Source organism: Magallana gigas, chromosome 1 (genome assembly GCF_963853765.1).
Source record: "Magallana gigas chromosome 1, xbMagGiga1.1, whole genome shotgun sequence".
NCBI classification, from domain to species: domain Eukaryota; kingdom Metazoa; phylum Mollusca; class Bivalvia; order Ostreida; family Ostreidae; genus Magallana; species Magallana gigas.
Window position 1 is genome coordinate 38,013,374 of NC_088853.1, and position 25,581 is coordinate 38,038,954.

General features: G+C 34.5%; 2 protein-coding genes across 2 annotated transcripts in view; both read right to left on the minus strand.

The window, feature by feature from the left end:
- Positions 1 to 898: 898 nt before the first annotated feature.
- Positions 899 to 9,015, minus strand: LOC136270129 (mucin-2-like). Its single transcript, XM_066066721.1, has 2 exons — positions 8,810 to 9,015; positions 899 to 7,547 (listed from the first exon to the last, which is right to left on the minus strand). Exons 1-2 carry the CDS (start codon positions 8,933 to 8,935, stop codon positions 1,140 to 1,142), a joined length of 6,534 nt encoding a protein of 2,177 aa, XP_065922793.1. The 5' UTR covers positions 8,936 to 9,015; the 3' UTR covers positions 899 to 1,139.
- An 11,648-nt stretch (positions 9,016 to 20,663) lies between these two features.
- LOC105339863 (plancitoxin-1) overlaps positions 20,664 to 25,581 on the minus strand; it is a 57,587-nt gene continuing 52,669 nt past the window's right edge. The window contains exon 9 of the mRNA XM_066066821.1: positions 20,664 to 20,918. Within this exon, the coding sequence (XP_065922893.1) occupies positions 20,760 to 20,918 (159 nt within the window). The 3' untranslated portion in view covers positions 20,664 to 20,759. The remainder of the gene's footprint in view (positions 20,919 to 25,581) is intronic.

The following is a 25,581-nucleotide window of genomic DNA, read 5'->3' on the forward strand; positions in this document are numbered from 1 at the left end:
CATGTCCTGTCTTTCGATTCCACGCCGTTTTTTAAGATCTAGGTCAAAGGTCGGGGCTATTGTCGCCTGTCTGTCTGATGTCTATGTGCCGTGGCCGTCCCGTACATACAATGTAAATTATAAATCACGTTCCAAATCAATATTCAAACACGAAAGACCATGAACGTTCCGTGAGGTGATTACTGTTCAAGGAACGATGAAACGTGGCTGCAACATACTTAACATATTTTTTTTAATTTTACGTTATATGTAAACGCGGCTCTATTCAAGCATTATGTATCGATACAGAAGATAAAAGGTTTTTTTCCTAACTTGTGTAAAACAACTTAAAGTTTGCACTTGTATACATTTTTTGTATTTTTTTATTATAATGTAGGAAAACACAAGCTTTCACTGTATTTATGTTCTAATGATAAGGCGCTATGAAAGTTCATAAGCTCGAGAGAACTGCGCTAAATGTTTGACAAGTGCTTGACAAATGAATCTGACAATTGAAAAAAATTGCTTGGTTTATATGGTTTGAGATAAATTGTTAATGACAACAGCAAAGGAAAATAAGTGTCCTTATATGTATACGGTTATTAATAGTAATACTGTATAGTTTTGACTGTAAAATATTTTCAATATGTAGTACATTATGTAGTACCACTTGATATGAATTACTAATCTCATCCAACCTTTTTCTCGTCGTTGCCTTTGCGCATTTTCATTACCTAGTAATAATGTAATTAGTCATTAGTTGATCAAATTATTGATCTGCGGTCATTATAATGCTGGTTAACAACAGAGTATACTGCAGCTATCCGATTATGACACTACATTTATAATGTAAAAAAAAAACACCCAAGAGTTGTTAGAGTTTTTTTTATAGTTTATTCAAGAGATAACAGTTGTTGGATTTCATAACAATAACTAATAATGGTAAATGAAGACCAGATGATCTAATATCACAGACTAGAATCTAAGTGTCATTTTTGGATCATGGAACTAAATACATCATAATGGTTTCATCCAAAAATGCTATGACATTTGATGCATGTATGTGAAATGGGAAAATGAAAGTAATAAATAATAATGAAGAAATGAAATATTGATTGACAATGAACATGATTCGCAATGAGAAATAAATTAAAATGTCTTTATCCAAATGTTTCGGCCCATTTGTAGCCAGTTCTGAGAACGAAAGCTGGAAGGTCCTTATGCCCGCCATGTATTTTATACTGGACGTGTCCATCATTGCTCTTTTGCTCGTGGATCATGATGTCACTTCCCAAAGCACTCAGGAGCGAATCAAGTTGGGTAGAAACATCGACGACACCGCTTTGTGCATTGGAAGGTGATGGAACACCGCCACCATTCGGGTTTGCTGAAAGAGATCCTGTACTAAACGCGTTTAAATCAATGATGTTTTCAGGCTCAGCAAACGCCGAATTCTGTTGCTCCTGTTGAATTGTTGGAAGGTTGGTGCTTGCTACTTTCGGTTCTTCCCCGTATTGCTGAGGAAGATTGTTTCCCGAAAGCAAAGTAGCCGCACGGTCAGAACGGGGATCATACGGAATATCAACAACATCGAAATGTTGCCCTTGCGACCCGGCATTTTGTGAAATATCGTTGTTAAAATTACTATTGGTATTCTGTTGTTCCCGAATAACACTTTGTTGGGACAAGGACCCTGCCTTGGTATCTTGGACGAAATCTGTTATATGGTTTACAGGTTGGTTTATCACTTGTGTTGTTTCTGAGATGTGGTTCGCCGTAAAACTTTGAGCTGTCGTTTTCACGACGATATCCCGACCTAACACTCTACTACTACGGGGTGTTGTTGAATGAAAAGATGGTGGTGCTAGTTTATGGCCACCATTCAGATTACTGGAAACTATAAACTGAGGAGATTTCACGACGGTTTTGGTAAATTGAGGTCCTTTTGGTATCCCAATTTCGACATTATTAGACCCATAGGTCAAAACGGTTGGTGAAATGTTTTGTCCTGGTCTGTGATGCCTGGAGTTCTCTAGAGACATTCCAACAAAGGCAGTTCTCTGGACAGCTGGTTGTGGAGTTGTGGCAACGATAGGCTTTGTTGTATCGGGAATCATCAATTTCTCCAGCGCGGCCTCTTGTGTTCCATAGATGCTTGGTACTGGTTTTCTTCCAAACATTTCCGCAAATATATCTCTGTAGTCAATTGTTGTTGGAAACGTAAATGGTGACATAGCCGTTGTATACTGTGTTGTTTCTCTGATCCATTTTGGAAGAGTAACTGGTAACGGTGTTGTTGTCGTTATTGGTTTTGTTGTTGTGGTTGTTATCGTTATTGGTTTCTTTGTTGTAGTTGTCGTAGTTATTGGTTTTCCTGTTGTTGAAGTTGTACTCAAAGTTGTTGTTTCGGTCACCAATGGTTTCACTGTTGTTGTCCTAAAGGAAGTGGTCGTTGGTGTAGTTGTAGTAGAGAAGGTAGTTGTTGTTCTTTGCGGTGTAGTTGTTGTCTGGCGAGGTGTAGTTGTGGTTTCGACAGGTGCAACCATGAGCGGCCTTAAACCAAACAATTCAGGATACAATTCACGGTAGTCGACAGTTGTGAAGAAAAAAGGCATTGTATTCATGTTATCAAATGCTCTATTTACAGTAGTTGTCTTAACTGGAGCTGGTGTGGTTTGGATAACAGGTCTTGCTGTAGGCTTAGATGTTGGGGTTGTTGTGATCGAAAGTTTTGCATTGTATTCGTTTTCGTCATTTCTTTCTAAATTCGATTTTGAAGCTTTTACGTGTAACGACACCAAACTGAAAGGTGTTTGAGCATCTTCTTGTTGTATTTTCAAATCAGGAATTGGCGAAGTTGTAGATTCAATCTTTGTTCCAGAAAGGGTTGTGGGTTTTGTTGATATTTCAAATGGCTTTGTTGTCATTGCTTCCAAAGTTGTCGTTGGAGTTGGTGTGTTCGACTTTGTTGTAACAGGTGCGTCTGTTGTCGATAAAATCACACCGAGAGTGGTTGACTTTATAGGTTTAGAGGTAGAGGATGTTGATATTGGTGATGTTATACGAAAACTGGTTGATTGTGTAGTGGTTGTTGTCGGAACTGTTTGAACATTTGCAGTGGTAGTCGAAGATGTCGTAGATGTCTGTAAGTTTTGATTTATCTCCTCTCCCTCAGGGGTATTAGACTTAAGAATTTCTTGATTGTTACTTGTTGTTGATTCAGTTTCTTTGGTTCTTAAATAATTTGTTGTTGTCGCCGGCGAACTTGTTGAAGTTGTTGACATTGTTGACATTTCCAGTTTGATCGTTGAAGGTTTTGGCGTCGTCGTTGTGGAATACATTGACGGACCGGTAGTCGTTGTCATATCATCTCTATCATTCTTCTTACGTGATTCATTGTCATCGATTGTACTGGGCGACGGAATAGATTTCTTTATTTCGAAAAGTGGTGGGGGTGTACTAAGGTCAGTTGATTCATAATCTAGGTTGAATGGCGAAAAACTTGGCAATACCAAATTTTTTTGCTTGTCAACTTTTCCATTCTTATAATCATCTACCAATACAGTGTCAATCTTTTCACTACCTTTTACTTCATTTATGTCTTCCTTCATATCGGAATCTGATTTTGAAAGATCGATCTTGTTAGTATTTGTGGTTGGAATGGTAGTTGTTGAATACACTACTGCTTTCGCAGTCGTTTTACTTGCAAATATGGTGGAAAGTTTAGGAAGAGCGACTTCATCATCATCAGTAAAATTTGAACTTATTTTATCGGATGTTGAATTTGTATCATCACTATCTCCGTTTGATGTATCTATAACAACTGCGCTGTTCTCATGAAGAGCCATTGTTGGGAATTCATACGAAACACTGTTTGAATTACCGTTAGACCTTGATCGTGAATTTTTAGGTATTCTTTGAATAATGACCGGAGGTGGGGACTCTCCGCCAAAGCCTGTGTTCACATCAGTGAACTGAACATCCTGATCCTGTAACATACTCAGATCAGGCATATCTTTTGGCGCCTTCTTTTGTGGCTTTGTATTATATCGTATAATTTCGTGGTGATTACTGTTTTGGTTTCCATTTCCAAAGTGTTGATGTCTCTCAGTGTGTGGCTGGAATGCATGTTGCTGTACATGGTTTTCTTGCGTATGGTGATACGGCACATCAACTTGGTTTTGTTCTTTTATATTTAACGTAAGTTCTTGCTGTTGTTCAACTGGCTGATTGTGGGGAGGAGGTGGTGGTTGGAAGTGATTTTCCTCAACTGGTTGATGTTCATGGATTGGTTGATGCATCGACTGTTGTTGGCTTTGTTGGTGTTTTTGAAGCTGTTTCAATAAATTTCCACTCTGAAGAGCTTGTATTAGTGCCGCAATCAAAAGTTGAGCAGGATTTACAGGACCAGCTGGTTTGGTGTTAGTTTTCTTTCTTTGATTCACTTCTTTGGCGGCGTTTCGAAATGGCTGTCGTCTTTGTGGAATATTTCTATTTCTTGTGTTTGTTAAAGCAGGCGGTTGCCTATGCCTATTTGAGTTAGCCGCTCTTTGGATTGAAGGGATACTTGTTGGATGTATACGAGAATTACGGTTATTCACCGGGAGTCTTGTAGAGAAAGGTGAAACATCAAAGCGCCGGAAATTATTCCTAGCTGTCTGCATATTTGTTGAAGCGGTCGGATCAGCTGTCGGGAGTCTATTGCTAGACCATGGGCTTGTTTGAGGAGTCTGTGTTGGTCTCGGCACTTGTCCAAAATTATTTCTTTTTAACTGTCTATTGCGTTGTGTATGTTGGAATGATCTGTGCTCTAAAGGTCTTTCAGTGGTTGTTACTGGCATGTTTCGTTGTTCATTTCCTGAATTGCGTTGATGGTTCTGCCGATCTGTTGCAAACTTAATGGATGACCTTTTCCGTTGTAACAGCTTCAATAACTTTGCAAGTGGGTTGTCTGTGCGTTGTGGGGTAGGATGATTAAAACGAGGTCTTTCTGTAGTTGTTGTTGTTGTCACTCCGTGATGTATAGGAACACCTTTGTTGCCTTGACTAGATTGTGAATTTGTTTGACGTGTATTAATTTTCATTTCAGCCTCCCATTTCTGCAAGTGGCTTAAATGAAGTGTGGTAGCTTGAGTAGTCGTTGCTGGTTGAACATATCTATTGGCATTAGGCTGTGCATTCTGATTCTTGTTAAAGTTGGGAATCGGATGTAGAGGAGGCATTGTTTGTCCACCGTGATGATTTATTCTCTGATGATGTGGAGCGGTACTTGTAGTTGTGTAATATTGAATACTCGGTTCTGTTGATACATGAAGCCGTGCAGGTAGAGGGTGATGATTATAATTCGTCTGGTAATTTTGCACTTGCTGTACTGTTGGCAGCGGAGGAGGAGGGGGAAGAAGATTAGGAACATGTTCTACTGGTTGTTGATACACTGGAATGCCTTGCGGTGCAGGTTGATAGGTTGGCCGTGTTGGTACAATTGGAGGCTGTGTTGTTGGTTCTGGCTGGTACCTGGGTGACGTTGGAACAAATGGAATCACTGTGGGCTGTGTTGGAATAGGTGCGGGGGTTGTTACTTGCTGAACAGGAATATCTGCACTTCCAGCAAGTGAATTCTGTTTTCTAAAACTGATTCTAACTTTCTGTGGTCTTGGCCTAGACATCCTGTTGAAATAGTCATTAAGAGAGGGTTTTGGTGTTGTATTTGGAAGAGTCGTAGGAATGTATTGTTGTGGTGGTGGAGTAACGACTGGCGGGACAGTTCGTACTTCTTGTCTCATGGCTCCTGACTGAACATGGGAGTTAGGATTATACGGTAACGGATTCTGATGATGGAAAAAAGGCACTGGGGTTGTTGTAGATTTTGTTGTTGTTGTCGCTACTGTAGTGGTCGTAGCTACTGGTCTTGGTCTCGGAGGACGTTTCATGAATTGTCTTTTAAAAATTGGTTTTTGGAAATGAACTGGAAGTGGAGTAGTTGTTGAAGTTGTTGTGTGTTGAAACTGATGTCGTTCTAGGTTCAATTTTCTAGGTGGCTCCGTGCTTATAACTGAATGGATATGGTTGTTTTGATGAGACGGCATTTGGCTTCCAGATGTGTGATGTCCTACATGAACTTGTTCAAGGCTTGATCCTGCAGAGGAAGGTCGTGGGCCAGTGTGAATCCTTGGTTGTTGGTTTTTCACTGACAATAAGTTCAGTGTTGGTAACTGAACAAGAGGTGGTGGAGTTCTTAGCTCAATAGGAGGTTGTTGTTGCACATTCCCTAGAGGAGGTAACTGAATTTGAGGTGGTCTATTTGGAAGTTGTACTCTTCCCTGGTTGCCGTTTGGTTGAATTTGTTGATGTTGTTGACCATGGTTGCTGTTTACTATACGATTGTTGATATGTGCTGCGTCTCTATTTTGGTGAGGATGACCTGGATTAACATTTTTATGAGGTACAATTTGATGATTGTTGTTCATAATGGTTGGATGGTGACCTGGGGCTGGAGGTAGACTTTGAGAAGGCATGACATGATGACTTTTCTGAGAATTCTGTCCAAACGTTGCACTCACGACTTCTGTAGGGATCTGGGGTACTTGAACAGTTTGTAGAGGCGGTAAATGAAGTTGAGGCATACTATTAGGTTGATGCTGCATTACAAATTGTTGCTGTTGCTGTTGGCCTTGATTTTGTAATACCAATGGATTTGATGTTGTAGAAGTTGGTTGTCTTGCAGGCTCCGGCTGTTTTTGTTCCGCTGCGTTATTTGTTTGTGATTCCACGTTTGAGTGGATATTGGCAGTTTTTGCAAAAACAATCATACTCTGTCCCTGACTTCCATTCGGTTTCTTTGTCGTCACTACAGGGATTTCAGTAACCATTTCTTTGTCCATGACCAATATAGATGGACCAGCCCTAACATCTTCCCTTTGTAACGCGTTTGTTGCCTCAACCTGCCTCGTCTTTTGTCGGAAAGCTGATTCTTTTTTTAACTGGTCTCTGTATTTGATCATGTCTCTTATCATTTTTTCCATCTGGGAAATTTTAGAAGCGTGTCCTGATCCCGTATTCTGTGGATTGACTCCCTGGGCCCTTGCTCTTTGGATCGCCTGGATTTGTTGAAGCAGTTGCTGTCGTCTTTGTTGCTGCTGTTGTTGTTGCTGCTGCTGTTGTTGCTGTCTTTGTCTCTGTTGTTGAATATGCCGCAACATGACTTGAAGCCTATTGAACTCGTGAATTTGCCTCTGTACAATGTTAGGATCAGCGAGAGGATTTGGTCCTGCATTTGGTACAGTCGGGCTGCTTTGGGAAGGCTGCTGTATTTGAGTGTTTTGGACGCTTGGAGGCTGGATTTGTTGCCAAGATCTGTTAATATGTGGCACCACTTGCGCGGATGATCCAGGAAAAGTTGGTTGCATAGGAAGTCTTGGTGTATTGTTGGCAGCCATGTTCGGCAGCTGAAATCGCTGTTGGACATGGTTCGGTCGATTTTGTCCGTGGAGTTGTTGGGGGTTAAAATTTTGAAATCGGTTATTCAATATTTGTTGAGGAAATGTACGCCCCGAGCTCATATGTTGTCTCTGAAATGCATAATTAAAAGGTCATCAATATATAATAAGGTTTTTATAACATGATAATAACATAATATATTAGTGTTTGATTGTTTTATGTCAAAATAAACGTTTATTCATTCGGTCTAGGAAATTAATTATGAAAGTAATTAATTCAGCAGAGGTTGAATAATCGATGATATGTTTAATTGAAAAGAAAAAGAAAATGAGCACCAATATTTGATGGATCACTCTGCGCGAATTATGATTCATATCTGTACTGTAAATGACATGTCGAAGCGTGATTTATTACAAATGATCAACATTTCCATGTATTGTGGTTAGTGATTACATGTAACACCAGTTTCCGTTTTCTGTTTTAAGCGCGCATTCAGTACTGGCAACAAAACTGTATTACAGTCTACGTAGGTTGCATGTAATGTCTTCACAATTTTTTTTCAAGAATTACATATGCAAATAAATTATCTGCTATTAAACCACATCTTGGTAGATTTTGTTGTTGTTGTTGTTATTTTTTTTTTTTTTTTGTAATTCACTTAAACTATTCATATCGCATAATGTAGCAGTATCTTAATGTTCGTAAAGCCAAATATCAAATAGTTTCCTGTTTTTTAAGATTTCAATATTTAAAATTCAATACATGTTAAATTGTGGTCTTTAGCCAACTTTCTTAGTGATATTTCCTTGAAAATTGAAAGGCTTAAATTATAAAATTTCAAAGGTAACACGAAACAGATAATTGCATGTTTTATGGCAACGGGCCAACATGCCAGTGAATGTTGAAACTATCTCTTTTGCCATAAATCAACCAAACCAACCGGACACACAAGCAAGGCAGATTCATTTCGAATTCATGTCAAACTTCTACAGCTATTCACCTTTGATATCATTGGAACTTTTTAAAGTTCATAAATCATATAATTTAAATCTAATAGGTAAGGAAGAAGCATCTTGTCTTTGCAAGCCTATATATACGAGTTGGGAAAAAATTATTGATACACAAGTTGTATACTTGAAACTGAATTATGACGTTTTTTAAAGTTTCTAACAGTTGCAATCAAAGCAAAGCTGGTAGGAATGCACATGCGTGATATGCAACATAGAAATGCTTCTGTCATAATGTTCTTTGATGATTATATTGTACACTCTAAATTCAAGGCCTGTTCGTAAACGCTATGAGGTATCAGAATAATTTTTCAACAAGTTTAAGCGTCTTCTCTTTAGTATTAATATCACTTACTATTGATAACAAATAAATAAATCGGACTTACCAGCATATGCAAGTTGAACTGTCCTTGGCATGAAACAAATAAAGCTTGGAGGGTCAGTAGTAGAAGAAACAACATGGCGGATATGTGCAGTCGCCTTTTCATCGTGCTCTGTCCGATGTCCCACATCTCCCACCTTCATCCAGCGATGTGGCACCTTCAGACCTATACAATGTTATGAAAACAGTTGAAGCTTCGATTGGCTTTATATATGGGATCACCGTCATCGTTAATTTTGAATGGATAATTATCAATGCTGTCAATTTTTGGTCTCTCCCGAAGAGGTATATATGCAAATGAGAGATGGCCTGTCATAGATTAGGGTTGTGTCATTAGAAATTTAAGGAGTTGAAGAAGAACATTACCGCCAAATTGGAAAAGTTGAACTTCTTATTAATTTTGATGAAACACTACCGGTGAATGATGGATTTGATTTTATAAATAGTTGTCGAGTATTAGTTATCATCAAAATCGTATTTCCATAAATTTGAAATGTTTCATACTTATGACAAAATGTGGAAATTAAATGTTTCTAACCTATTGAATTTCTCCAATTTAAGACATTTTGAATTAAGGTTGGTACAAGTCAAAACATAATTAATTGTGGTTTTTTTTTAAATAACAAATTCCTAGACAGAACTTTCGTTGGACTTGTTTTGCAGTTAAAATTATTGAAAAAAACCACTATAATTTCAAATAGCAATGCCGGTGTTGTAAATTCAAGATGTATATCTTGCTGGAAATGTTGATCTTTTAATCTTGTTATATTTTCTCAAGAAACCATATTTTGCACGTACACGTACATAAAAAAAAATAACATGGCATTTGTTCAACGTTAATTTCAACTGAATTCTGCATTTTAAATTCAAAACACTCATGAAGACAACTAACAGGTGTTCAATTGGTTTAAGCACACTACACCATAACCCACTGATTAAGATATTCATTGTTAAATTTTCAATTTATGAATCACAAAAATCGAAAATGCACGGGAAGACACGAACTTGAATTGAACCAAACCCAAGAAACCCTTACAGACAGATATATCGTCAAACAAGTTGACAGATACCTCAGATCAGAAGAAGCCGTTTTTCAAAGAATGATAATTTTGCAATAATTTTAGAACATGCTCAACACTAAGGCTCATGTTGGCACACGTGAATATTCTCCAACGTTAAACATGATATCTATTTTTACTGATAAAATATTGGATTGAAAGAGTGGACGGTTAGAGTTAAGATATATATATATATATATAGAAATAACGCCACGCGTTTCAAGGGATGAGGTAGATATGCAGTGTTTATGTTGCAAAATTAAAAAAAATGTGGAACATATCTATGCATAAATCATATCTTTTTTTTATAAGATGCAATAAGGTTACGAAGCAAACAAAACTTATTTTGAAAACAATTCTAGGCGTCAGACTCCTGCTATTTCTGTTTTAACAAATTAATATATATTTATGATCTCATGAAACATCTTTTTTTTTTTTAGCTTAAAAAATTAACTTTAATCTCCCGATTTGTTTACCTGTTAATAGATGTTTCAGTTTTTTGTTGCATACGCAACTAAACTTGAGCATCGTTACTTCGACTATCAGGGGAACGTTAGATAATATAGAAATTCGACTCCTCTGTGGTTATGCAATTAAATCATCAATATCTCGAATTATTGTATATTCCGAAGTGTTTTTTAATGTTCTAGCAAATAAACGTTGAAAAGACCCTTAATGTTTACTGGTGACGGTAAGACCGGTGCGAATACCAGATTGCCAGATAGCTCAGTTGGTAGAGCACCTGACTAGAGATTCAGGGGGCCTGGGTCCGAATCCCGGTCTGGACGGTCATCATTTCTTCCATCCCGTTACAACTGCATTGTTTTTATAAGTGTTAAAAAATATTAAGTGTTTATACGTTGACTTAAATATTACGTCGGATTTCTAAAGCTAAATAAAAGTGTAAGATTGGAATATTGCAATAGCAATGTGTTCACCTTATTATCAATTTGGCTTGGATTTCCCATAACATTTTAATCTTTAGTTGGAAGTAAACAGAACGTGCTCTGAGTTCATAAAATGATCATTTACAACACAAAAATGTCGATGACGTATAATAATCGATCTTTTAGAATGAGATGAATATGACTAAAACCTTTTCTGAGTAAGAACTAGAGACATATTTTTAGATCGTGGGTGTTTATACAAACTAATTCGTCTGACTTTTGCGTCAAAATGTTTAAAGAAAAATCAGTTTTAGCATAGCTTCATGAAATGGCGTTCTGATGTATTGCATGTAAAAGCTTATTTTAGAGTTAGGGTTATACCAAGTTTCTGTCAATGAATAAAAAAAGAAAATAATGCGCACTCTTGATTAATTAGGCATTTTTAGAAATGTAGCTGAAAAAACTGTATCCATCATGGAAACAAGAAGTTTTGTATGCCAGAGAGAGAGAAAGAGAGAGAGAGAAAGAGAGAGAGAGACAAAGAGAGAGAGAGAGAGAGAGAAAAAGAGAGAGTGCTTGAGCTTGAGCTAACATCTGTTAACAATACTAAGTCTAACCTTACCTCATATATTAGATTAACATCCCTAGCATTGATCAATGTTCACCATGTGAGCGGAGTAGTCATATGGCTGATGATGCCATACACGCAGTCTATATCATCTGAAACTAACATAAATTAAATCAGCCAATACGCATTGTATTAATTTGTAATAAGCATATTAAGCTATTAAAAAATCGTACCCACATCTTTTCAAGTCCTTTAGCTGACATACTAATCTAAGTCAAGGTCATTTTAATCATTTTTTTAAAAATCTTTAGCACTTGATTGTATAATGAGATTCGATTGGGCCATTAGACAAATATTCAAAACAAAGTATAAAGTGCAGATGTGTTATGCGCGAAGAAATAAAAAAAAAAAAAATCAGATTCCTTCACCACTCTGCTCTTGAAGTTTTTTGGCTTCATTTAAATTTTTAATTGACATTCCATCACGTACATAGCGTTGATTATTAAATAATGCATGACACTTCGCGGGACTTCCATGTTGGAGCATAATGTGTGAGGTCAAGATGGCGGACAGTGTCGCTGTCACCTAGACGATTAAATTGTCATGTCCGACAAGTGCTTTAATTACGGGTCGGGAAGTTCGGGTCAGAATTCTTTGTAAGACATAATTTACTTAATACATTGAGTAATGTATTTGCCATTGCAATACACTGATCCGTTCCTAAACAAATACTTAGTCTCTAAAATACATAAGTATTTATTTGCTATCTGTGGGCTATAAAATCTTGTTTGAAAGTTAGATTTTTTTAATTTAATATTGAATGAAAACATATGATTATTAAAATAATATTTAAACATGTCCATACAAAAATTGGTTGATCATATGTTTGAATATATAAAACTTAAACAATTATAAGGTGAACATTTATTATATTTACTACAAAGATAGCATACCCCCCAAACAGCTGCACCTTATTTGTAATTAAAACGGTCTTAAAGGTTGTCACAATGTCATGCATACATTTAGAGTATTCAGCTGTGATTTATACTTCTACAGAATGACAAATCAATTATATAAAAGCAGTCTCCCCTCTTTGCCGATGATCCTAACCCTAGCCTAAGAATTTTTGTCTAGTGAATGTGTCAGATATCAGATTTTGTAGATAAGCATGTTGATTTAGCTAGTTTTTAAAGTATGTTTCTTAATTTAGATTGTTAAATAATTTAATATTTTAGATAATTTAGAACCAGTATTGATATAGTCTTGCAAGATCAATTATAAAAATAAAATATTGCGTGAATTCAAATTTCTGGCTCTGTTATCAAAATGAGTTTAACAATTTTTGGGGTTTGTTTAAATATGCCAAAGCTACTATTTGGATAGTCATTAATCTATTAAACATTCTATAATTTTGCATACATTGAATTTTCGTCAAGGCTTCAAAATTTAGTACAGTGGTTTTTTTCCACCATCGATCACATGCATGGTCAGTACCAATCGATAAATATATGTTTAACAATTTACAGGTTGCAAACCAATATGTCTTTGCTAGAATCTTGAGTGATTTGAACTTAAGACGACATGGCCACTGCATTATAAGAAAGTAAGATTATTTAGTCAGAAACAGGTACATATTACTTTTACTTTTTTCAGTTTTAAATGCATAAAAGCATTTGACTTTATTTTTCACGTAACGATAAAATCCATAGTTTACAAGGAAACACATAAACTTAAGCTGTAAAATAAGACCTTCAGGAAATAAATGTATTATTCATCGTATTCCCACACAATCTAAATTTCAAAACATGATATTTGTTCTAATTAGTAATTACGCACATATGGATAATGACTTGACCTAAGACATCACAGAGGTAAATGGATACGCGGTTCTCACTGTACCAGTCGTAATGAACTCTCTCTCTCTCTCTTTCTCTCTCTCTCTCTCTCTCTCTCTCTCTCTCTCTCTCTCTCTCCTATAACAAAAAACATTTTTACTTCATTTAAGCATGTAGCTATTTTTCGCAGCTTTGAATCTGTAAAAGATAACGACTACTTAGACACTTGATTTAATATTATCAGTTATCGGTTGTCCGATAAATGTATTTAAAATGTATTTTTATGTTGTATAAACGTATATGGTTTTGTAAAAGAACAATTATGAGGAAATTAATCGATGATACATCAAAAAATGTAATTTTCAATATATGTCAATGCATTACACCAAACAATGTCAAAAAGGTAAATATCCATTGCAAACACAAACGTCAACTGTAATGTTTTCAGTTCCCGTTGTAATTCAATATGTATCTTACAGTATATTCTATTTGATATTTACTTACCACAAACTATTCTCCTAATGTCTAATAGGTAAATAAAGACTTATTAATAACAATTAAAATATGTGAAATAAGGAATAAAGTAAAATACAATTAATGTAGAATTTATAACAAGCTTAATTAAAAGTTAATTGTCCTTACCAATAGTTGAAATCGGTCAAAGTCAAACGGGAAAATATTATTTCTTTTGACATACTTCAATTTATTGATAACCTTAGATTAACAATGTATTTGGCAAGGTCTTCAAAAATGACTCTTGCATTTCAATTCAAACAAATGATTAACAATACATTGTTTGGCTGAGTTTAAATTATATAAATGGATAAGATATTGTTTTCTTTTAACTTAGGAAAAGCAGTGTACGTGTTCTAAAAAAATCAAATCGTTGACATAATTCAAAAAACATAAAAACAAATTGTCCTTGAACTCACGCTCAATGATTTTTTGTTTTGTTTTAAAACAATATGAGCTGCAATTTTCATGTTGAATTTTTTGTTTACGAAAATGTTATTTTCTACTAAAATGACAGAAATATTATGGTTTTTAAACATCTTTTAGTAGTATTTTTGTGTGAAAGGCCGATAAGAAGCCTTAATTGGAGCAAAATTGAATTTTGTCGTCCGGTACAAAAATTGATTTGTTATTTATTCATTAGAAGAGAAATCTTTCCTCTGACAAAAATTTATGATTTTTTCAAACCTTATTTATCATAAAAGTTTAAGCTATATGCAGACGCAGATTTATCTAACTAGCAGAATTTTCCAGCAAAATAAAATTCTAAAAAATACAGCTCATTTTGTTTTAACTTAGTTACTCCTCTAAAGCTATTGCAAAGAATATTGCTTCTATTAGTTTATTCTTTGCTTACCACTGTTGTTGCATATTTAAATATAATTTCACTGAAGAACATGTGCATGTAATTAAATTGAAAAAAAAAAATACTGATTTTGCTCTGTAATATAAAAATTAGACATGTTTTTGTACTATGCATATTAAACGGGCGGGTCTTACTTTAAAAAAAAAATGGAATCAGAATCAGGTAGTGCAGGTTCATTTCTATATGAACTACAACCAAATTCTTTATAAAACATCATTAGAGAGTAGTAAGTGGATGTTAATATATTGTGATTAAATGTAAAAGGAGTTGATGTTTACGATGGTGCATTTAATCTATATAAAAGAGTTCCGATACCAGTTGTTTTAAGTTTTGGTTCACATATTTCCTTGAATATTCTTTTTTAACTTATATTATGCATTTGATTTGCGAAAAAGGTCACCGATTTCTTATTTATGCTGTAAATGGAATGGATACTTTCTTATTAGCACTGCCGTGCTTTGACATATTCAATAACTAATTATAATATTTTATAAAATGCAAAAAAAAAAATGTTTCTAGGCCAATTTTCAATGCTATGCCTTTATTGTTTTCCGAAGAATGTATATTTTATGTTACCGATTTAAGAAAAGCAATCTTGTTAATCGACATTTCTGTAATGAAACTCAAATTAATTAGGCATCAAAAGCCGCGGTTATATAATTACAATTCTGACATGCGAAATATGACATTTACATCTGTTAAGAGTGTCGATTTGTCAGATCTATGAAACCTCAAATACAATTAGAGGTCGTCATTTTTTTTTTCTTAACGATACATTATCGTTAATTCTTACACGCACTGCAAAGTAATATTATAACGATGCCATTTATCAAGATATCATAGTTTTAATATAAACACATCAATTTTAGCATAAAGATTTGCTAAGGTCACACAAACTTTTAATTGTCCTTGCGGTTGAATGACCTCTCTAATATGTTCAGTTGTTTGATAGTTCGCTATAAATAAAAATGCAAGATTGTTCCCACAGAATTACGAAAATTTAAGAGGGTTCGATGGTCGCTGCAATTTATGGGCTATGCATACATTTCCTTGAGAAGAAAATCTCAATATTAATAAATACATGTAAGAACATACATCCCAAACGACTGGTTTTTTTTTTTTTTTTTACAGTTTATGGCAAGAAGTATTATATTTGAAATTTTGATAGGAATTAACTACCGAACCTCCTTGATACGCGAAAGATCAACCGCAGACTAAAGTATATAATTATGATGCACGATAGCACACAAGCATTTTTTCTCATTTTAGATTGATTTTAAAACTTATTATATCAATAAGATATTGGGATCATAATCAAATAGAAATTGCTGGAATTTGAAAAAGAGACATTCTGTACACTGTTTTTCATCAATAAAGGACTTTTAAAGTCACAAGGCCAAATGTTAACATGTATCCTAGCTCAGAATAAAGATGGTATGAGACACCTTTCTTTAACAGCGTGTCCCAATTAATTAGTGTTATCTACATGTACAAATCTGTAAATCATGCTGCGGTGTGCCTTTATATTTCTTTTTTATTTTACAGAACTGTTTCCATTTGATTTCCTGATAAAACATTGTTTAATTTGATAATTCTAAACAAGTAAAAGTATTTTGATGGCAATGTAGTTTCCTCAACGATAATATAACAGATTACCCATATTACCTTCATATGGTAAGTACACATTTTAACTACATCTTTAAAAATGAAATTGATTTGGATACTAAACAGGAGATTTATTCCATCATCAAAAGTATCTTTTTAATTATATAAACATCATTTTATTATTTAAGCAACTTGCACGATAACAGGGGTTCCCCATGCATTATTATCATAAAAAATTTCCCCAATAATTACTTTAATTTATCATTTATTCTGGTTTATAATGAACATTGTTCATTTTGCTATCTGATATGCAATGTCATGCCTGTATTGATTGTAGGTTAACTATTCATTTTCCTTTGATCAGATAATAGGTTAATTAATACCTTGTTTTAAATAAAAGAGATGTTCAGAATGAAGAACAAAACGAACATTTAAGCTCATATAATTGTATTTATGTTGCGAATTCTCTGAAAAATTATATATTTTTCCTCTTTAGACTCATAAGCATAATCCAAGTACCGGCATTTGCAATCACATTTGGCGTACTTTTGGTAAAATAATCAAAATACAAATTAAAAAAATTAGTTTCCTAAAATTTAAAACTTTTCAGAGGTTTTTTATTTCATCAATCTAAAATATATTTACCCCATTGCTACACGTACTACAGGAAATATGATTGAACTGTTTCTAAAAATATACTATCTAAATCGCAGCTAGTTTATGATTGAAGAAACTGTTAATAAAAATTTATTATTTGAATCGCATTTACATGTATTTTTCCTTTTCAATATTGGTCAGAATTATGAATTGGGATCAGTATTTGTAAATTGCAGCATCATAATTTTAGTGATTTGTTTTTTAATCATTCCAGTAATTAAAATTCCGTTTTGAAAATGAACAATATCTTTTCAGCATTGCCTCAAATCTACATGTACCAAACTAGAGACTTCAGATAAAATCACTATTTTTCAGTGTTAATGGTTGACCACAGTTAAATTACCCTGGAATTTTCATTCTGAAGGCTTCTCTAAGCCACTTTTTATAAATCCATTCTCTATTCAATAGTGTAGTAGGTATTTTTTTAAGTAGGACCCAGGGTCTCATCGACAAGAAATGAGTTTAACAATATATAATTTAGTATTTATATATTTTTTTTCCGGTGAATTGTCCTTAGTATAGTTAACACCGTTGCCATAGTGTTGTATTACCAAATTGTAAATATTATTACATTTTAATTTATTTTAAACTTCAGTCAAAAATGTTTTTCTTTTTTTATTACAAAAATCAATTTAAATATCATACTCAGTGAGCATGTAATGTTGTGAATTTGTTTTTTTTTAAGTGATCATTAATAAAATAGCATCTTTTTTTATTTACAATATCAATTGTCTGTGATAGCATTACAATTTATTTTTGTTATGTAATAGTCCAATACAGTCCAATACAGTTCATTAATGGCCATTTTATCATTTAGTTCTAAAATTGCTCAATATAATATATAAAAATGATTAACAGTGACTACTTAAATATCATGAGATGGTCATATACGATCAGGAGGAGGCGGGTGGGAGAGTGTAAATCAAATAAAAAGCCCTTTGAAATTAGAGTAATTTGGAAAAACTGAGAAAAACTGAGAAAAACGAAATAACTTAGTTATTTCCCGAATTTCCTATCACTTATGTACTGTTTGGTGTAAAGAGGATGCGGTATGCGATGTACAGTCTCAATTGTAGATTTCTTTTTATTTTGTCCAAACACATTACTACATGTACAATGCATTTTGAAATCACCACTGTAACAATATGAATATCTTGATCGGAGAACAACCGTTACTTTTCTCGCCGAAACACATTGTATGTACCAAAATGGCAGTTGGAGAGCAATCGAAACTAAAATGGCAACTAAGTGTTTTCATGTGAGCTTTACGTGTAGAAAGTGCATGGATAAAGTAATTTGTTTATGTAAAGAGCGATAACTCAAACATCGTGTAATTGTTATGCATTGATTGTTTCTATGAATTTCATTTTATTTCTATAAGGCTTATTATCGTTGGATATTTCAGGGATTTCCTTTTAATATAAATCAATATAATGAGCCTCTAGCATCGTGTTAATGTTTTTCGTACAACCGTCACTAGTAACCCTACTTCAGATGCCCTTAATGTTCATCATGTGGCATCGTGTCTAGATTAGTCTATATTTAGCTAGTTAATTAAATACCGTATTTAAAAAATAAAGATAATGGTATTTTTTTCATATGTTACGCAATGCTAAAACATTGTTAACTTCTTCTTCCTCTTCTTCTTCTTCTTCTTCTTCCTCTTGGTTTTGTATTAAAAGCTGATGCTGTAAAGGGGGTGTTTCAAAACAAATTTTTTTAGACTGTTTTGTATTGTAGTGAACGCACGTATTTTATGCACATAAATATTAAGATGAAATGGTTGAAAAAGAAACTTGAGATAGATCATCTATCAAAGTCTATTTAAAGAAGCCCGTTAAATTCTAACGGCCATGTCAGGGGAATAAAGTTTATTAAAATGTTTCAGTAGCTAGAATCTTTTTTCTAAGTTAAAGAAAGATAAAAAATATAAATAGTGTTGGCTGTACCGATACATGATACGCAAAACATCGCAGAGCGAAACAGGAATGTGGCAACGCAATTTGTAAAAAAAAAATGGACAAAATCAACGCACTTTAATTATATTGGTGCACGAATAGACCCCACGGATTTTATATATTAAAATATGTTGACTTTCGTCTCAGTTACCTAGTTTGTCTTAGAAAAATCGTTAAGTGGAATGCAAGAGGTTTAAAGCATAGTAATGTAAATACATTTGTACATAATAATTACGATAATATCATCCCGTGCTTGTTGGATATCTAAAGCGAATACATCGTGCATAGTCCCATAATAATGAAGGGGAAAATTAAGTGAAAATGTAAACCGGAGTTGCATACCTTTCCTCTTTTCATATGTAAGGGGTGGGGTTTACATTCTAATTCGTCACTTGTTTTTAGATATGCAAAACGGGACATGTTTGGCTAAGCTCTGTTAAGTGCGTCCAAATGACTGTTTGAACATAACAATATTCATCACATAATATGTTAGTCTTTAAATAATCTTTGTATTGTAGTGATTGTGGACTTATTCTATGTACGTGCATTTTATAGCCCGTGACGTCACCAAGCGAGAGTTCCAGCACGAGATGCTCTTACCGCCAGTGAGAAGAGGTCTGCAGCCGGCGAGTAGGGGGGGGGGGGTAGCTTGATGGTTATGTCCTGTGGCGATGACTGGGGGATACTTTGGTGTATGTTGTGATCAAGTAACCTGATAGATTAATTTAGTGGTCGATAGCCTGTCATGGCAGGTTCCACCTCCACCGTTACTTCGCTCAAGCGGGGTGGGGGGGGGGGGGACAACAGTCTGTAAGTACGTAAGGTGGCTTGGGAAACACTGAAGTCACTCATCCATCAGTCCAGAACGTGGTGACAGTTCGGATCGGGCACTTGTGCATACACTCGTCCCCTGTGCGCCCAAAGTTGTATTGGTACTCTTGTAGGTATCCCAAGTCCCCCCCCCCAAAAAAAAAAATAAAAAAAAATTGCGGCTATCTACTACCATTTTTGTTTTTATGGTTTAAAAATGTTGTGTTTTGTTAAGCTGAGCTTCTAGTAACGATATGTATTTCAGCTCAGCACTCTGTTATTATTCAATGCATATAAATCCTATGAAAGATTTGGATCGGGTTAGTCTGTTGGTCAGTCATATAAATATTAGACATTCTTTGTGCAAAACTCCACGGCGCATCCAGCAGGTGATTGCAATGTGGCATCAGCCGCGGTGGGTAGAAACTACCTGTCTCCTATAATAAATTTTGTTAGGGTTTTGTTCTAAAACACAGTTTTAAAATTTCGAAATATGTCGTGTTAATTTCGCCATTTAGAATCTGTTTTTCCGATCGGCCTCGGTCTGCCGATCATAGATGTGTCCATATGTGGCAATTGGCAAGTTATAATATTTGCGCACGCACTGCCCTCGATTTGCACTTCTTTATTTACACTGAAAACCTCATTTGAATCTTTGATTACACGTAGATTACCTAAATCGTTACTTTTATCAGTCAGCCTTAACAAAAAAACAAACATTTAAAAAACAGTTAAGTATATAATGTTTTCTTCACATAGGAGTAAGAATATTCATCAGAAGTATCATTCGCCTACTAAAAGTAAAGCTTCCTCTTGCCTTGCTATTTCTAAAATCAGCAAAACAGTGTTATATATAGTTTATTGAATGTGGCGTAATGCTTTTATATTACATAAACAGAGCTTACCAATGATATTCCATTCCGATCGTTAGTTTAAAAGGAATATTTGTTTTTAATATCTGTCTTGTATTTCTTTATGTAAAAGATTTCTGGAAAATTTACCTCGTTTATTTTCTGTGGATTTTATATAAACTGAAAAAATTATTCATTATACTAAGTAGACATGTTAACTGTTCAACATTTTTATAAAAGTCAATACGTGGTTAGATTCATTTGTTTAATTGAAACTAATTAGAAATACATGTAGTTTTCACACCAAGAATTGATTATTCCGTTGGATGAATAAAAGTCAAAGCGTTTTATGGTGAAATTTTTGCCCTCTTTGGGTTTGGACAGATTCCCCTGGGTGGTACATTTTTATTGTTGGCTGCACATCGATTGTCAAGTTCTCGAAATTCTTTTGACGCGCCTGCATTCGTCAGACAAAGTGACAATCCGCCTCTCTTTGCTTGAGTTTCCTGTCAATAAAATAGGGATTGATTCAAATTGGCATTACATCAGAAAATATAGTTGCAAAATTAACTAGAGGCTGTCATTAGACAGTAATACCCGCACCAAGTGTTTGCCCTTAAATAAAACTTTTTTGTACCGGTTTAATTAAAAATGAAGGCCACATGCAAGCTCCGGTAATACATTTAACAATTAAATTTCATAACTGAAGGATGAGATCCTTCCCATATGATAATACACATGAGCAGCACTTTATGTGGAATTTGGGGTTGAACTGTTTGCAGTGAATTTTCAGTTAATCAATAATCTTATCATTTCATGTCATAGACAAGTATAATTGGTCTATGTAATTATTGCAAACAAAATTGAAAATTAAATTATGCCCCCTCCCGTGGCGGTTGCCGGTTTAAGATTTGCTTCTGTGTGCCTAGATGTACATCATCGTGTGCGCAGATTTAGAGAAGGGGTGTGAGTAAGGGGTCCAGACCCCCCCCCCCCCCACATAAAAATTCATTTATATCAATAGTACAATTACCAAAAAAAAACACATTGGACCCCAATGCTCTTACAGACAAGTAAACGCTCTAAAACACTGCGCTTCAATGTTAGGTGACATTATTTGGGGGTAAATATTTATACTTTATTGTTTATCTCAATAGCATACATCACAATACGCAGGTGTCCTGCACCAACTTAAAGCTGTTATTTACCTAATAAAATAGTGCAAGGGGTTTTGAAGAATAGGCCATAATTTGTGTATTACCATATAAGTAAGAGTAGACACTCTATCATTTCTATATGAGTTATAATAGGACGGAAGGAGTATTTCTTTCTTAATGTATTATAATGCATTAAATACAATGTAGGTCATGACCTTATGGGACTATTCTGACCCAACGAAACAGGAAAATACAAAATATATTCTGATGTCATTATGATGCATCAAATGATGTAAAGTACATTAATTACCCCCAGGTGTTGTCTTTAACCACCTCCCTTTAACAAAAAGGAAATGATGATACACTGTATATTTTGTTAATTTCTGAGATCCTCATCCCTAAACCATATAATTTATTCTTGCTCTTTGTGTCATTGCGCGTTAAATTGTATATAGGTTATGGCCCCTTGGAGACACTCTGACATTCTAGAACTAGAAATAATAAACTATTTTATCTTATTCATATATAGTGTTTGATCCATGTGGGTAATTCCTAGCCTAATGATGACAGTCCCCCCTCGAACAGAAAGTGCACGAATATCTCAAAAACGGTTGAGATTCCCACCCCTTAACCATATATATTATTGATCCTTAAAGGGCATAAAAAGGATTAGTTAAGATCATCTAAAGGAATCCATTATTGTGTTTTAATTGGATTATCATTATGATGCTGACCAATATAGGTAAGCATAATACATGTAGTAGCAGTAGCACAATATATTGAGATGCCAGCATGCATAAGTTCTACTTTCACTTTCTAAATGTGATCTCCCTTTGACAGCATACTGTATCATCATCTTTTAATATTTAAATAAGCTTATCATCGTTACCTATCCTATCACATTTGTAAAGTTTCTGTCATTTTAGTTGCAAAAGTTTTTTTTTCATTTGTCAGACTTGCACGTTTGAGTTGACCCTATCTTGACCCTGTATAAACAATTTCTTATTAAATTTGTGTATTACATGTAAGTTAGTGTACTAGATACTTAATTATCATTTTTATATGAGTTATAATAGGAAGGAAGGAGTATTTCTTTCTTAATGTATTATAATGCATCAAATACAATGTAGGTCATGACCTTATGGGACTAGCTGTTCTGACCCCACGAAACAGGAAAATACAAAATATCTTATAATGTCATTATGATGCATCAAATGGTGTAAAGTACATTAATGACCTCTAGGTGTTTTCTTTGCCCGTGTAAGTGCATAGCAGAGTTGATTAAAATCAACTCCCAAAAAGGTATTTTATCTTATTCATATGTTACAGTAGTGTGCCATGTAAGTAAATCTTAGCCTAATGATGTCACTGCTTTGTTAAGGAGACTTTACAATTGCCCCAAATAGTCGAATACACATGCGTATAACATTTTGTTTATAAATCTTAAAAAAATGAATTCAGCAATTTAAAAATGTTAATGTGCATCAGGAGAGAAAAAGCAATCAAGAATGTTTTAAAATTTGCTACTGCACACATGTAAGAATGTATCAAGAAGACTGAATCTTAAGAACCAGGTTAGATTGGGGAGGAGGGGTGAATGTGGAGTATAAACATTTTAAATTTGAATCATTTATCGTTATTAATTTTAACTTGTCAATGAAAACTAGTTAATATTGATCCCAAGGTAGAAATATGACCTCTGATCATATAGCTCAATAGATCATTTGTTAATTATGCAACGTGTAATGTAATTTTTTTTAAGAAGAACATTTTTTACCAGTTTAAAAAAGTTTTAATACACCCAAATTATATTTTGATTTAATAGATCATTCGACAATTAAAGGGGGGGGGGGTTATATTTGAGTTTGTTTGGGGGTGGGGGTTCCAAGTCATATATTTGAATATTTTTTAATGTAATTTAAAAAAAGACTAAGCCATACTACAGTCATGGACATGAATAGTATAGAACAAAACACAAACTAATACATGTATATATACATAGGAGGTATTACAAAACATAGATGATTGATCTATATCTTGGTTCTTAAATTGAATCATATATCATGTACATATTATATTATTGTTTCTTTGTTCAAGGCATTTCAGATGGTATATACGTCATGATCCCAAGTGCTCTTCCTGAAATTATCAAATATCATAAAAACCATTGAGCTCCCCACCTTTATCTAAAGATATGATTCCTCCTTATGTCATGGCGCATCAGATCATTATGGCATGTAAGTCATGACCCTAACGGGTGTCAAAAAGGTGTGGGGTCTAACATTGAACCTTGAAAACGGACAAAAGATAATAATATAGGGTTTTCACAATCATATATTGACTGTTACTGGCAATATATGGGGTTTATTATATCTGACCCCTGGGGTCATCCCCATCCCCCAGGAATTTGAAATTACCATATATCTCAGAAACTGTTATAATCATGACCCCTTAAACCATATATATTCATGTTTCTGATGTCAAGGGGCATCACATGGTATGTAGGTTATGGGCCCTGTGGGTGGTCCTGACCCCCTCAAACAGCAAGTTCCTTAATATCTTCAAAACAGTTGAGATCCCCACCCTTAAACCATATATATTCTTGTTCCTTGTGTCAAGGGCATCAAACGGTATGTTGGTCATTGGCCCCAGGGGTGGTCATGACCCCCCTCGAACAGGAAGTACACGAATATCTCGAAAACGGTTGAGATCCCCACCCCTTAACCATATATATTCTTGATCCTTATAGGGCAACAACAGATATGTAGGTAATGGGCCTTAGAGTTAAATTTAATTTTTCAAAACCGCAATGCACATCTACATTGATCTATGGAACAGACTTCCTATCATATCCCAAGATATGATCTGTCTATCCATTAAATCATAAAAGGAGTTCTAGGATCTATGTTTTTTTGAAGTTATAAACGTCAATTTTCTGCTACTTTTTGACTCCTTGGATGAAATTTAAATTTTAACAACCTTACTGCACATCTATAGAACAGTCCTTATCATATCCCAAGATATGATGTGTCTATCCATTAAATCATAAGAGGAGTTCTGGGATCTATGGGTTTTTATTAGTGATAAACGTCAATTTTTACTATTTGACTCCCTGGATGAAATTTAGATTTTTAAAATCTTATTGCACATCTATAGGACAGCCCCAATTATATCCCAAGAGATGACGTAGCTACCCCAAAAGTTGTAAGAGGAGTTCTGGGAACCATACTATTTTTGCAAAAAAACGTCATTTTTGTTGCCCACTGATCCCCTTAATACAAATAAATTCTGGAACATGATTACACTTCAAAATGACACCCCCAATCATATTCTAGAAGATCATTTGGCTACTGCAAAAAGAAAATGACGTTTTTGAAACCAGGTTTTTTTTTGTTTAAAAAACGTCATTTTTTAGCAGTTAATTGACCCCAGGACAAAATTGAAAATACCGAAACCTTATTGCGCATCTATAGGATACCCTAAAACATATTCCAAGAGATGATTTGTCTACTGTTGAAAATGTAGGAGGAGTTCGAGGAAGAAGGTTTTTTGTGAAAAACGTCATTTTTTACCAATTATTTGACCCCCAGGACTACCAGATAGTTTTTGAAACCTTTTTACAATACAACATGACACCCCAAATCAAACTCTAAGAGTTCAGATTGCTGGTTTATAAGATGTAAGAGCAGTTTGAGAAAGTAAAACGTGACAGGACGGACGGACGGACGGACGGACGGAACAGAGTAACAACAATATACCCGAACTTTCTTTAGAAAGTGCGGGTATAATTATGATAAACACGATGGATTCAAATTAAATAAGTTATTACACACACTGCAGAACAATATACATTTACTTTATGGTTCTACCCACAACATAAATTCATAAATGACAAATAAACCATCAATCAACATAAAACCCAAATGTTCATAAACTTAGGATCATTAGACACTGTTGATCTGGGGAACGTTCCCAAACATAATATTTGTTTTATTCAATGATAGTTTACATA

What these genes read in the sequence shown, in the direction of transcription:
- LOC136270129 (XM_066066721.1), bottom strand. Translation starts at nt 8,935, where the DNA reads ATGTGGGACATCGGACAGAGCACGATGAAAAGGCGACTGCACATATCC. An exon ending in AGTTCAACTTGCATATGCTG is followed by an intron (nt 7,548 to 8,809) that starts GTAAGTCCGATT and finishes TATGCATTTCAG; the next exon opens with AGACAACATATGAGCTCGGG.